Source organism: Gouania willdenowi, chromosome 11, assembly GCF_900634775.1.
Source record: "Gouania willdenowi chromosome 11, fGouWil2.1, whole genome shotgun sequence".
In the NCBI taxonomy this organism is placed as follows: Eukaryota; Metazoa; Chordata; class Actinopteri; order Blenniiformes; family Gobiesocidae; genus Gouania; species Gouania willdenowi.
This window is the reverse complement of record NC_041054.1, coordinates 589,137-603,180: the sequence shown is the minus strand read 5'-3', so window position 1 is coordinate 603,180 and position 14,044 is coordinate 589,137. Positions and strand designations below refer to the sequence as shown.

Here is a 14,044-nt window from a genome sequence, read left to right as displayed (position 1 = left end):
TCATTTTCCATTTAATTACATTTGTTTTGGTTACATTACAATAAGAAATAACTTAATTTATTTACTCAGAATAAAACATTAAAGGGAAAAACAGTGATCATGAAATAAAATACATTATCACATTATTTAGTTCCATATATTCTTATTAAAAGTTACTGCACTGTAATTAATTAAAAAATATGATTTGAATACAAAGTTTTGTAATGGGTGGCACACGCACACACACGCACACACACCAGTTATTAAAGTTTGTTGCAGTCAAATCAAATCTGTACTTAAAAAACAAAGCAAAATGAATTATGAGTAATATGAAATTATTGTGCTTTATGAATCAACAATGGAGCCAAACTTCTACACGTCTCTTGTTCACACACACGTTTTCATTGCATTAATTACACATGTGACTGTGTAATGATCTCATCAGGGAGGAATGTGTAATCAGAGCCAGCGTTTGCCTTTAATTCTCCCATCATTTAAAAGCTGATAATTATGATAATTACACCTGGACTTTAATCAGAAGCTAATTGTTCTTTTTCTTCTTCTTTGAAGCCACTCACACACACTGAGGTCACACACACACACACACACACATACTGTAATAATCCATCATTTAGGGATGTAACGTAAAACATTATAAAACATTCTCTGAACAATCAGCAGTAATTACACGAGCAATAACAGGGGAAATAAGAAGCATTAATTAGCTCTTTGTGATAGCAGCATGCTAACATGGTGAGCTCTTAAAAGGATGCAGTTACAGAGGAGATGAAAGAAGGAAAGAAAAGCTTTACACAAGTGTTTATGTATAATTATATACTGTACTTATTTCCTCGAGTTATTTTGTAAAAAAAAAAAAAATCAGTTGCTGCCTCGGCTCTGCAGACAGTGACGGACGGGGAGAGTTGTCGCTTGAAGTCGCTTGAAAAGTTCAAATTTTTCAACTATCAAGTCACGCAAGTCGCTTGACGTTGCATCATTTACATTGATTTTGAATGTAATCTAGTCGCTTCAGTCGCGTTAGGTGTGAACACACCTTTATGGGTGTTAAAAGTAGGGCTGTCACTTTAACACATAATAATAATTGCAATGAATTAACAATGAATTACAAAAAAAATTTGCGCGCTAAAAAAATAATGCTGTTATCGCTTTTTTTTTAGAACTCCAAACAGTGCAGAAACTTTCTCATTTTAAGAGTTCCCGGTATACCATAATACTGAGACTACAATAACAATACGGGAGACTGACGAGCTGCTCAGCGTCGTTTGCGTTAATTTTGGCTTTTAAAAACATCAGATGGAAAACTAAAGCCTTGTTGAGTGCAAATTGTGCAAGAAAGAGTTTACCTTCTCAATGCTAAACATGTAGCAGCTAGCACGGACACTCGGACAGTGCTAACTGCTACATGCTGTGAGCACGCCGTGACTGTCAAATGAACAAATTCACTGGATAAATATAATTATCTATAGGTAAAAAGCAACAAGTTCGGTGTCAGAAAAGTGTTTTTACTGTTTATGGTGTATTAACTTATATCACTACATATGACATTTTATTTCATTTGTATTTTCTATTACTTGGAGACTAAAGTTCACATCAATATGACACGTAGCCCTTTGGGACGAGTCTCACATACAGAGAAATGTAAATATTACGTCTGATTCTGTTCTTGTCTGTTAAAAACAAACAATAAATGACTTTATAAAGACACTTTGTTATACAGTATATCAATGTTTTGCCACAATAATGTGATTTAAATTAAAATACCTCAAGTTGTGGACGCTTCTCATACATTTTTAGGTGCAATTAAAATGCAGATTAATTAATTACAGAGCATGATTAATTAATCGCACAATCTTTACAGCACAAGTTAAAAGTTTGTAAATATTTTGTATTTGTGTGTTTCAGTGAAAGTTTAATGACCTTTGTGGCTAAATTAGCGGTAATTTTGCGCTGTCGTTGGTGCTGAAACATGTCAGGTTTGAGAGAAAGACGGATACGCTCCTTAACGGGTGATTGTCCGTGCTTCTTTAACGCTGATTCGTCAGTCTTTTATTAAACATTTAGGTTAATTGGTTGTTTGTGTTCATGTGATATTATTGGCTTATTTATTTAGCAAAAGGTGCTTTAAAAACACAGTGGGTCTCAAACTCAAGCACCCAAAGTTCCCCCTTAGCATTACCATTAGCCTAACGTTAGCATTGACCTAGCATTACCATTAGCATAAGCCTAACGTTAGCATTAGCCTAGTGTTAGCATTGCCCTAATGTTACCATTAGCCTAGTGTTAACATTAGCCTATCGTTAGCATTAATATTAACATTAGCCTACCGTTAGCATTAATCTTGCATTAGCATAGCGTTAACATTAACCTTGCATTAACATTAACCTAGCGTTAGCATTATCCCAGCATCAGCAATAGCCTAGCAATCGCACTAGCTTAACATTAGCATTAGCCTAGTATTACCATTATCCTAACTTTAGCATTAGCCTTGCATTAACATTGGCTTAACGTTAGCAGTAGCATAGCAGTAGCCTAATATTGGCATTAGCCTAATATTGGCATTAGCCTAACATTAGCATTAGCCTAGTGTTAACATTAGCTTAACATTAGTATTAGCTTAGCATTACCATTAGCTTAGCATTATCATTAGACTAGCATTAGCATAGCGTTAGCCTAGTGTTAACTAATAATCATTTTTAATGTCTCTCAAGGACCCCCAGCAGTACCACTGTGTACCCCCATTTGAGAAACACTGGCCTACAGGATAAGCAGGTACAGATAAACTTTTTGAAACCATGTAACAATACTTTTCCTCTTGGTGTTTTCAAGGTTTAACTGTTCTATTCTATTCTTTAAAAGGCTTTTCTTTCTTCTTTGTCTCATGTGATCATTTCTAAATAGTTGCTTTGTCGGGTTTGAAAAAACTTTCAGAATAAAATGTGATTTACTGATTAAAATGGAACACAAAGGCTCACTGTGGTTGTAATGATGTGACTGTGTTAGCAATTAGCTAAAACTTCACACAGATGCTGATTCCTCTATGGAGGAGGAGGAACCTTAGTGACCTTTTAGTGTAATTAACCTACGCACTAAATAGATTGAATTATGCTAATTTAATCTACGAGTTCATTTATATTTGATTTATTCTAATGAGTACAAACACAGAGGACTGAACAGGAAATGTCAACATCAGCTTCTCTGGTACAAAACTATGAGCTGGTTTTAGGTATTTTAGGGGAAAACTGTGAGATTTGCAACGTAAAATAATTTGACTAAATTCACCTAAACTGAAAAATAATAAAGTCTGTGTTTAGTGTTTGATTTTCATCTTTTTGTTCCCATTGATGTAGTTGTGTTATTCCTTTACTCACTCAGGTGTGTCTCGTTCACTGAATACCTCCCTTCACTACTTAAGAAATGTTTAGCATCGTGGCTGTGTTCGAAATAATCGCATACTAACATACTAACATACTACATACTAACATACTAACATACTAACATACTAACATACTACATACTACATACTACAAACTCAATGAGTATATACTGTCTACTATAGACTATAAGTATGATTAGTAAGTATAAGTAAGTATAAGTAAGTATTAGGAAGTATAAGTATACTTCCAAGTTTCCCAAGATGCATTTAGAATCTACGTTAAAAACCTTGTTCACACTGAGGCTAAATATCTCTGTTGATTCTCCACCTTTATTTTGAAAGTTCTGAAAACATTTGAAGTGAGAAAGTGACCAAGAAGAATATCAACATGAGCTCATTTGATCCATAAAACTCACATAGTTAGTATGAGTAGTACGTTAGTATAAGTAGTACGTTAATATGAGTAGTACGTTAATATGAGTAGTACGTTAGTATGAGTAGTACGTTAGTATGAGTAGTACGTTAATATGAGTAGTACGTTAATATGAGTAGTACGTTAATATGAGTAGTACGTTAGTATGAGTAGTATGTTAGTATGAGTAGTACGTGAGTATGAGTAGTATGTTAGTATGAGTAGTACGTGAGTATGAGTAGTATGTTAGTATTAGTACATTAGTATGAGTAGTACGTTAATATGAGTAGTAAGTTAGTATGAGTAGTACGTTAGTATGAGTAGTACGTTAGTATAAGTAGTACGTTAATATGAGTAGTACGTTAGTATGAGTAGTACGTTAATATGAGTAGTACGTTAGTATGAGTAGTACGTTAGTATGAGTAGTACGTTAGTATAAGTAGTACGTTAATATGAGTAGTACGTGAGTATGAGTAGTAATTTAGTATTAGTACATTAGTATGAGTAGTACGTTAGTATGAGTAGTACGTTAGTATAAGTAGTACGTTAGTATGATTAGTATGTTAGTATGAGTAGTATGTTAGTATGAGTAGTATGTAAGTATGAGTAGTATGTTAGTATGAGTAGTACGTGAGTATGAGTAGTATGTTAGTATGAGTAGTACGTGAGTATGAGTAGTATGTTAGTATAAGTAGTACGTTAGTATGATTAGTATGTTAGTATGAGTAGTATGTTAGTATGAGTAGTATGTTAGTATGAGTAGTACGTGAGTATGAGTAGTACGTTAGTATGAGTAGTACGTTAATATGAGTACGTTAGTATGAGTAGTACGTTAGTATGAGTAGTACGTTAGTATAAGTAGTACGTTAGTATGATTAGTATGTTAGTATGAGTAGTATGTTAGTATGAGTAGTATGTTAATATGAGTAGTATGTTAGTATGAGTAGTACGTGAGTATGAGTAGTACGTTAGTATGAGTAGTACGTTAATATGAGTACGTTAGTATGAGTAGTACGTTAGTATGAGTAGTATGTTAATATGAGTAGTACGTTAGTATGATTAGTATGTTAGTATGAGTAGTATGTTAGTATGAGTAGTATGTTAATATGAGTAGTATGTTAGTATGAGTAGTACGTGAGTATGAGTAGTACGTTAGTATGAGTAGTACGTTAATATGAGTACGTTAGTATGAGTAGTACGTTAGTATGAGTAGTACGTTAGTATAAGTAGTACGTTAGTATGATTAGTATGTTAGTATGAGTAGTATGTTAGTATGAGTAGTATGTTAGTATGAGTAGTACGTGAGTATGAGTAGTACGTTAGTATGAGTAGTACGTTAATATGAGTACGTTAGTATGAGTAGTACGTTAGTATGAGTAGTACGTTAGTATAAGTAGTACGTTAGTATGATTAGTATGTTAGTATGAGTAGTATGTTAGTATGAGTAGTATGTTAGTATGAGTAGTACGTGAGTATGAGTAGTATGTTAGTATGAGTAGTACGTGAGTATGAGTAGTACGTTAGTATAAGTAGTACGTTAGTATGATTAGTATGTTAGTATGAGTAGTATGTTAGTATGAGTAGTATGTTAGGATGAGTAGTATGTTAGTATGAGTAGTATGTTAGTATGAGTAATACGTTAGTATGAGATTTATAACATGGCCTTAGTTTTCTCCTTTTTCTGATCAACACATGCCTTCAGCTGAACAAGGAAGACGCCTTAAAACAGGAAGTCTACGCTACCATGGTAACCATCATCAAACCAGTGTGAGTTACGTGAATGCAGCACTTCCTTAAATAATCAATACGTCACAGTTTGTCAAACATGTCGACCTCCACTCGTATAAAGTGCTTTATTTATTGCATCTACAGCTTCTAAATCTCCTTTCCTTCCTAAAGCTAACGTATGATTGTGTTTCAGCTGAGCTGTGTTTGTCTTTAGGGTGGAGTAATCGCTCTACTCCGACACTCTTATACTGGAACCAGTTCACTCCCTTTATCTACAAACAAGTGCGTTAGCTAATGACTCTGGGATTTCCTGTTTATCTCATTGTGTCTGTAGCTGTGTTTTCATTACCCTTGGAAATGCGCAAAATCTAAATAGCACAAAAAAAAAAACAAAAAAACACTGGTAATGGAAACACCTGGATTTACATATCAGCTAGTGTGCTAACTAGCTAGCATTCTAATTCTCTATTCACAATTCTCTAAATCCAACCTACTCACCACAGGTAATAGTTTTTAGTTTTTTTTTATAGAAGGGGCGGAGCCAACAGTGACAAACATTCATTTTCAGCCAATAGCTAAATTCTATTGTAATAACATGGTTTAAACCCATAGAGGGCAGTCACTACAACTAAATATTCCAAATTTAAACACTTTGCTAAAATGTCAAGAGTTCGACAAGAATAAAAAAAAACACCATTTCAGACTAAATTTTTTAGTTTTCAGCAGAAAAAAATATGTTTTACGTCAAATAACACGTACTGCGTTCCCGAGAAGTCAGTGAAATGACAAATAAAATTGTGCGACGTAAAATGGTAATTTACGTTGAAGTGCCTTTAAAATGATTTATCACACAACTATGTCGTAATATTTGACTCACAAATAAATGAGAAATGAACTTTCTTTTTTTTTTCTTTTGGGGTCCCATGGGGCCTCCCTGGACCCCAAATCGAAAATCGTGCTCCAGCATCGATGCGTCCACATCCATAGATTATAACGACCAAATTTCAGCCTGATCTGTTCATGAATAACAGAGTCGTAATGATTTTAACTAGTGTACACAACAACAAGAAGAACAAGAACAAAAGTGAGGGCGTTGAAAGCCTGGTAGCCCCGCCTAAAAAAACACAACGTAACGTATTAAATATGAGTACATTTAAATCATAAAACTCACTGAAAACATCACCTGAGCCTAAAGCTCCACCTTTATTTCCCTCTCTGCTCTCGCACATGGTCAGAGGTCCTTGAACGCCTCATATCACAGCATCGATCAGGCTATTTTTATAATAAACTCCTCAGATCGTTAAAAAAAAACACAGCAGTGAAACTTCTTGAAATTCGCTGCAATCATCAGAACGTCACCTATCGAAGTATCAACATCATCACACACTGTGAGCAGCTCTGTGATTATCACCAGCGCTCCTCAGGAAATGACTGTTGGAGAGGTTGTTGTGATGAGACGTTTTCACACGGATCGATGCTTTAGATCTTCAGAAACGACCACGTGTGAGATACGAAAAAACTAATAATAGTAAAGCTGCAAAAGTCACAATATCCAGGTTCACTGAGCAAATGGAAGGGTCACACACACACACACACACACACGCACGCACGCACGCACGCACGCACGCACACACACAGAGCAACTATAACTCTCCTGGTTAATGGAGAAAAAATATGATGTCAGTGACTTTAATATTACTCTACTTATACTAGTAATGACATGTCACTGCAGGTTAGCATTATATGCTACTAAAGGGGGCGGGGAAATGAAAATTTAGGCTTGATATTTGCTTTAAAAAATATTACAACCAACCAGAGAGTTGGATTTGGTTCTAATCCCTATAAAAAACTATTAAATGATGGGATGTTTACAGGCAGTGGGGCCATGTGACATCATCAATCACATGATTTCAAGATGGAGGAACACAGGCTCTAAAACTGTAAAGTAGTCCTATTTTTAAAAGTTAATCAAATGAATAGGATTGTTAGGCATTGATCTATTTAGTAGATTTCAAAGGTTTTAAGCCATATTTGTAGAAACAATGGCTGACGGCACTAATAAAGTTTCTGTAAATATTCAAAAAAAAATATCCACCCACGCTTTTCTCATCCTGAGATGCAGAATTTTATTATATTATATATATATTATTATTATTTTATTGCATTTCAAGGTTGTAAACATTGAATAAATAAGACTGTATATTATATAGTGTCACCAAATATTGTTAATAATAATAATAATGTCACGTAAAGGTTTGTAAAAGCTTGGAGGTTGTGATTCTCTGAGGGTTGAACAGCTGAAGGATGTGTTTCTACTTTAACACAAAGATGTCCTCAGAGACACGAGCCTTCTGGTGATGCAGGTACAGCTAATCGAAGCGTGTGTGTGTGTGTGTGTGTGTGTGTGTGCTGCAGTAATGCAATAAACACAAAGTGGATTTCCAGAGCGTAACAATGGCAGTAAAGGAGGAGGAGGAGTCTATTGTGTGGCTCAGAGGAAACCAACCACGTCTCTGACGGAACAATCTAGAACTAAAAGTCAAACTCATCACTGTCGTCCTTTTCTGGAGAAGAAACAAGAAATCACAATAAGAACAAAGTAAAAACACTTCTATGCATCTGGCTAGTGTTTCTCAAATAGGGGTACGTGTACTCCTAAGGGTACGTGATGTCACTACAGGGGGTACCTGAGAGTGTGTAGAAAATTAGAAATGACAGCATTGAAATCTGGGTTTCAGAATGTTTTTGTTTTTTTTTTGTTGAAATGATAATAATGCTAAATATGACCAGCAACTCACAAAAACACACAAAATCTGTTAGGAGAAAAATAAACTGAATAATGAAAAGAACAGACTAACGACAACAAAATACACAAAATGACACCAAACACGCACACACACAAATACTCACTATTTAGAGCAACACACAAAACGACAACAAAGATACATTAAATGAGAGAAAAATATACAAGATCACCACAAAACACACAAAAATAACAGTAAAACATACAAAACGATACCAAAAACACACATTAAACATTACAAAAAAACAAAATGACTAAAAAAACACACAAAAATAAAAGAAAAATATACTGAATAATAAAAAGAAGAACTTGTGTCTGTGTTAGAAATGTCACAATGATGTATATACTCTACACTCAATGAGTATATACTCAACTCAACTTTATTTGTATAGCGCAATTTACAACAGTCATCTCTATGAGTTTATCAAAATCTAAAATTCATAATAGGAAAGAAAAAACCCAAAAAGATCCACATGAACAAGCATTTAGTGACAGTGAGAAGAAACAACTTCCTTTTAACAGGAAGAAATCTCTGTTAAAACCAGGTTCAGAGGTGGCAGCCATCTGCGTGGACTGGTTGGGGCTGTAATGAGTTTCTTTCTACGTCGCTTCCACGGTCGTCACTGTCTGTGAGCTGAGGCAGCACTGAGAGGGCTGAGGCAGCACTGAGAGCACCGAGAGGGCTGAGGCAGCACCGAGAGGGCTGAGGCAGCACTGAGAGGGCTGCACACTTCCTCTACTTAATAAAAGAGGAAAACTCTGTGACTAAGCATTTTAAATGATATTTTGAGTGAACTCATCCTTTAGTAACTCTGTATGTTAAAGTACAGCTGTTTATGAAAAGTGCTGTAAACAAAGAAGTGATCAACCAAAGAACGAAGGGTACATGGATTCTGATCAATAACTGATCGTCTCCAGCAGATTTGAACATTTCTTTCACATTCACGCATTGAGCTGAATTCATATCCACACAAACACACGAGACAAGCTTAAAAATCAGGAAGGTTTTATTCCATTTTCCGTCTCGCTGCATGAATCACACACTGACAGAAACAACATCTAATCATTGTTGACTTTCAGTACGTAGAGGCGTCTGGAGGTCAGGATGTACGCCCTCTCATTGGTCGCCCTGAAGCCCAGGATTGGCTGGTCTGAGTCCAGGCTGGCCACCTGTTGCTTGGCAACCTGTCCAACCTGGCGCCCCTGCCTCCTGTTGAAGAGGACGGTCTCCAACGTGGACGGCTGTCGGTAGATGAAGGTTCGACGCAGACAATCGCACAGAGACGCGTACGAGAAGTTTGGAGCACAGGTGGAAAACTTTTTATCCCGTTTGGACGCCTGGACGTAGCCTGAGGAGAAGATCAGAGGTTCAACACATTATGAGTTTTATTAAATCATTTATCACATGATGGCGTCCCCTCACCTCCATCCTGTGTCATAGAAACAAGTCATTTAAGCCATGTTTTCCTGATATTGGCCACGTTTACACAAAACAGGGTCAGGGTCGAATAAATGCGAACTAATTACAATTATGACATAATTATTATTGTAATTTTAACTGGGAAAATATGTTGCTGTTCTAATGGTAACTGAATTGTAATTGAGTTCAAATAAATAACTTTGTAATTGTAACTGGCATGGGAATTCTATAAAAACTATTAATTACAATGTAATTAAAACACTAAACTGGGGAACCATGTTACAGTTTTCCCACTGCATTTTACTTATCTTAAATATCATTATATATATATATATATATATATATATATATATATATATATATATATATATATATGTAGTAAAGGTCCCTTAGGAGAGCTCTTCTTCTCTGCTTCATTACCACCAAACCTCAGAGTTTAAACTGTCGCCCCCTGTGGTCATCGATTATTTTTTGGGCCACAACTGTTTTTATCCTCTTTCCGTAAACAAAAGAGATTTAAATCAACATCTATAACTTTTCCTGATTATTTAGAGCAACAAAAAAACAGCACAAGTTGATATTGTGACTGAAAAAGCAGTTCAATAATCTAAAAATCAGTTAAATAATCTAAAATCAGGCTGAATGTTTCACTCCATTAGAAAACAATGGGATGTTTACAGGCAGTGGGGCCATGTGACATCATCAATCACATGATTTCAAGATGGAGGAACACAGGCTCTAACACTGTAAAGTAGTCCTAGTTTTAAAAGTTAATAAAACTAATATGGTGTAAAATAATGTATTTTGTTAGACATAGATCTAATAATAATGACATTTCAATGATTTTAGGCCACATTTGTAAAAACGTATAATTTCCGTGTCATGTTTGAACTTGATTTTAAATGAAAAAAACATAAAAAGAAGAAATGATTCAAATAGATTTTTTTGTATTACAACATGAATTCCATTTTTTTCACTGGTGAATATTGAAAACCCTTCACATGTGTCGTATTTATCAGAGGTCCTGCTGCTGTTCCTCTGGGTGTTTCCACTCAGAGCTAACGGGCTAAGGCGATGAGGCGTTCACTGTCGCTCCAACAGGTGTCAACTGCATCCGTGCACTTTTCCCTCCACATCGTCTAACTATTCACGTGAGCCCTGAGGCAGTAAATGGATTATCTTTTCCATGGAAATCTGGTTAGTCTCTGCTAATTCCACCCTGGATAATCACGTCTGTCAGTTTTTCCCATCAGCCTCTCTGTTGGAGTGGAAATAACACCTGGGATTCAGGCGTCGCCCTGAAGCAAAGCTGAAGGTAAATGAAGAGAAAACCTGCAGATAAACTCACTGCAGACGGGGGAGGCGTTCAGGTGTTATAGGAAATCTGAGACATCAGAGCAGAGCTTCTCAACTGTTTGAGACGACAGACTTTCAATCCAAATACAGACAAAATGTCAACTTAATATAAATGTTTAATAAAGATACGGAGCAGTTTGTTCCCGCGCTGAGATTAATAACAGACACTGGAAATATTCACCAAAATGTCACAAATCCTTTAAACAGTTGTTCATGGTCTCAAACAATGAGATAAAAACAGACATTTACTAAAATGTTAATCAGAGTTGATGCTAATCTTTCATGTATAAATCCATTTTAAAGGCTGTACCTGTAGTGGAAATGTATAGAACAAAAAATGTGTTTAATGTATTACCGATAAACTAAATATGTGGGGCTCCTTGGCCCCCACTCTTTCTGCTGGCCTGGGCAGCGCTTGGGTTCACAGTAGCGGTTCTTACACATACACTGGTCTACGATGCACTGGCACGTCTTAGACTGTGGGATAAAACTGGGCTTAACTTTAGACACGTTGATCCTAAATACCTGTTCTAGGTATTACCACTGACTCCTCCCCTCTGTCCACAGTCACCACCATTATAGCTGAGCTTCACACTGGTTTGATTACACAACACAATATACACAACTACAACATCACTTTAAAATATTCAACTCTTCCCCACCATTACATTTCCTACCTTGAGTCTCTCCCCCCCCCCCCCCCCCCCCCACACCCTCCACCCCCTCACCCAGGTGTAACACCGCCCTCTCTTTTTAGATCCTCCCTATAATAAAGTGTTTCTTATCCTTCCTGATGGAGGGCTGGTGATGGTCATATATTCATTTATTTCATTACAATAACAAAACATTGCTGTCTTATAATGATTGCACTTCTTGTACTGTTGACCTTTGACAGCATGTGCAGACAAAGGAAAAAAAAAAAAAAAACACTGTAGACCAACAGAACACTGTTGCCTAGCAACAGCTAACAGGACTCAACCAACGCGTGCCATATCCTGACCAAAATGGTGACTCTCCACAGTTCATGCTCCAAGGTTCTAAAAAGTCCCTCAGGATGAAGGTGAGACTGTAAGAGGGAACGTTAGCTGTGTTGCCAAGTTTGGTGGTTCATTTTTGGCCGTTACTTGGTTCATATTTGGCAACGTGGAGAACACGTTTGTGAAAATCTTTAAACTCCGACACAGAAATAAAGCAGTTGAACACAAATACTTGCACTACTATTGAAGTAAAGATAACCACTCTGGGGTCCTACCCAGCGCGTTGAACGTAGTGACGTGCTCCCACATGTTGCCAGGTTGGTCCGGATGCGGCTGCCACACCAGAGCGTCCACGTCGTGTCGGAGGCAGAAACACGGCATCTGCGTGGGGTCCACGTTGACGGTGAACAGGTACTGATGGCTAGCCAGGTTCACCTGCACATTGTAGGGAGACACAGATGAGACGCTCTTATTTTGTAGGAGTCACTGAATGTGTCCGTCACACAAGAACAGGCTTTGATGTTACAATAACGTATATATTACGTGTGTGTGTGTGTGTGTGTGTGTGTGTGTGTGCATGATTGGAACAAATAAATTACAATACTTGAGCCATTTTTTATTGAGTTTTTTTTAATCAGCACGTTCTTCCCCATCTCGTTACTCATTACAAATTAAAATATGAAAATAATTAACAGAATGGGAATGTCAGAGAGCACAAAAATAACAACTTCCGGTTTACGTGCAGATTGGAGGTCACGGTGAGAATGGGATGCCCGGGGCTGGGCGGAGATCCTACCTCAGCAGTTACCGATGGTTATATTGATCAGACGTGTGGTTTGATCCAGACCTGTCCTCTTTTCACGTCTTGTCAGAACCGTCTGGTGTGTTTTTACAAACTCATCAAAATGTCTGGGTTTCCCAGGAACCCTGAACGCATCTCGGGGAACACGTTCATTTAAAAAAGCGTAACTCCGCTAATATTTTCTTTATCTGAGAAATTCCACCAGTTTCTGAAAGTTAATGAGTTGCTATTTACATCTAATATTAATCAATATCTCAGACACACACTTCATTCACTAACTGTTTGTTTTCTCATACAGTCTTTTTCATTTACCTAAAAATAAAATAAAGAGAACAAAGTGGACGTTTATGGTCATTTTGCTTCTTTTTATGCATACTTTACTTTTACTTGTACTTTTGATACATGACTATTTTTTCTCACAGGATACTTTTGATACTTAAGTCTATTAAATGTGAACTGTTTTAACTTTTACTCAAGTGATTTTCTAATGGGGGACTTTCACTTTTACCGACGTCTACACATTTTTTTGACCCACTTTTTTCAGGGTTGTGGGGGGTCTGCTGGTGCCTATCTCCAGCACTCTAGGGCGTTAGGCGGGGGTAAACCCTAGACAGAGCATCACACACTCCTACAGGTAATTTAGAGACTGTGGGAGAAAGAACCCAGAGGAAACCCACGCAGCACAAAGAGAACATGCAAACTCCACACAGAAATGATCCAAGTGTCCACCCCAGGGCCTTCTAGCCTTTCACCAAAGTCAAGTTCAGTGATTGTACTTTAACCTAGTTCATTTTTTCCAGGTATCTTATAAACCTCTGATGATGTGTGAACTAATTATTTACGAGTTGATGTGAGGCATGATTTCCCCTGTAGGGATTAATAAAGAATCTAAAATGAAACATCTTTTCATTGTGTTGCTGCTGATATAATCATGGAGTGGGAGCTTCAGGTGTTTAAGCTCAAAGATTAAAACGCAGCCTAAACCAAACAATGGCAGGAACACGTAGTGCTTATGTTCTCCATGAGGAGGATTTGGGATTTGTTGGAGTGGCAGCCGAGCAGATCCAGGATAATCCCGTTCAATCGGGATCTAAATTCCCTCTAATTCCCCTGAGCGGTGACACAGAGAGCTGTGAATCAATAGAGGAGGGGGGCGGGGCTTATTAAGGCCAG

General features: G+C 37.0%; 1 protein-coding gene across 2 annotated transcripts in view; it reads right to left on the bottom strand.

Annotated features, from left to right (window-relative positions):
• LOC114471787 (nudC domain-containing protein 1-like) overlaps nucleotides 1-14,044 on the bottom strand; it is a 55,527-nt gene that overhangs the window by 3,036 nt on the left and 38,447 nt on the right. The window contains exons 9-10 of one of the 2 annotated variants that reach the window (XM_028460704.1): nucleotides 12,345-12,504; nucleotides 9,306-9,665 (exon numbers count right to left, since the gene is read on the bottom strand). In XM_028460704.1, the coding sequence (XP_028316505.1) occupies nucleotides 9,376-9,665; nucleotides 12,345-12,504 (450 nt within the window). In that variant the 3' untranslated portion in view covers nucleotides 9,306-9,375. Of the gene's footprint in view, nucleotides 1-9,305; nucleotides 9,666-12,344; nucleotides 12,505-14,044 lie in introns of those variants that run through there. The other variant, XM_028460703.1, reaches the window with a different exon arrangement.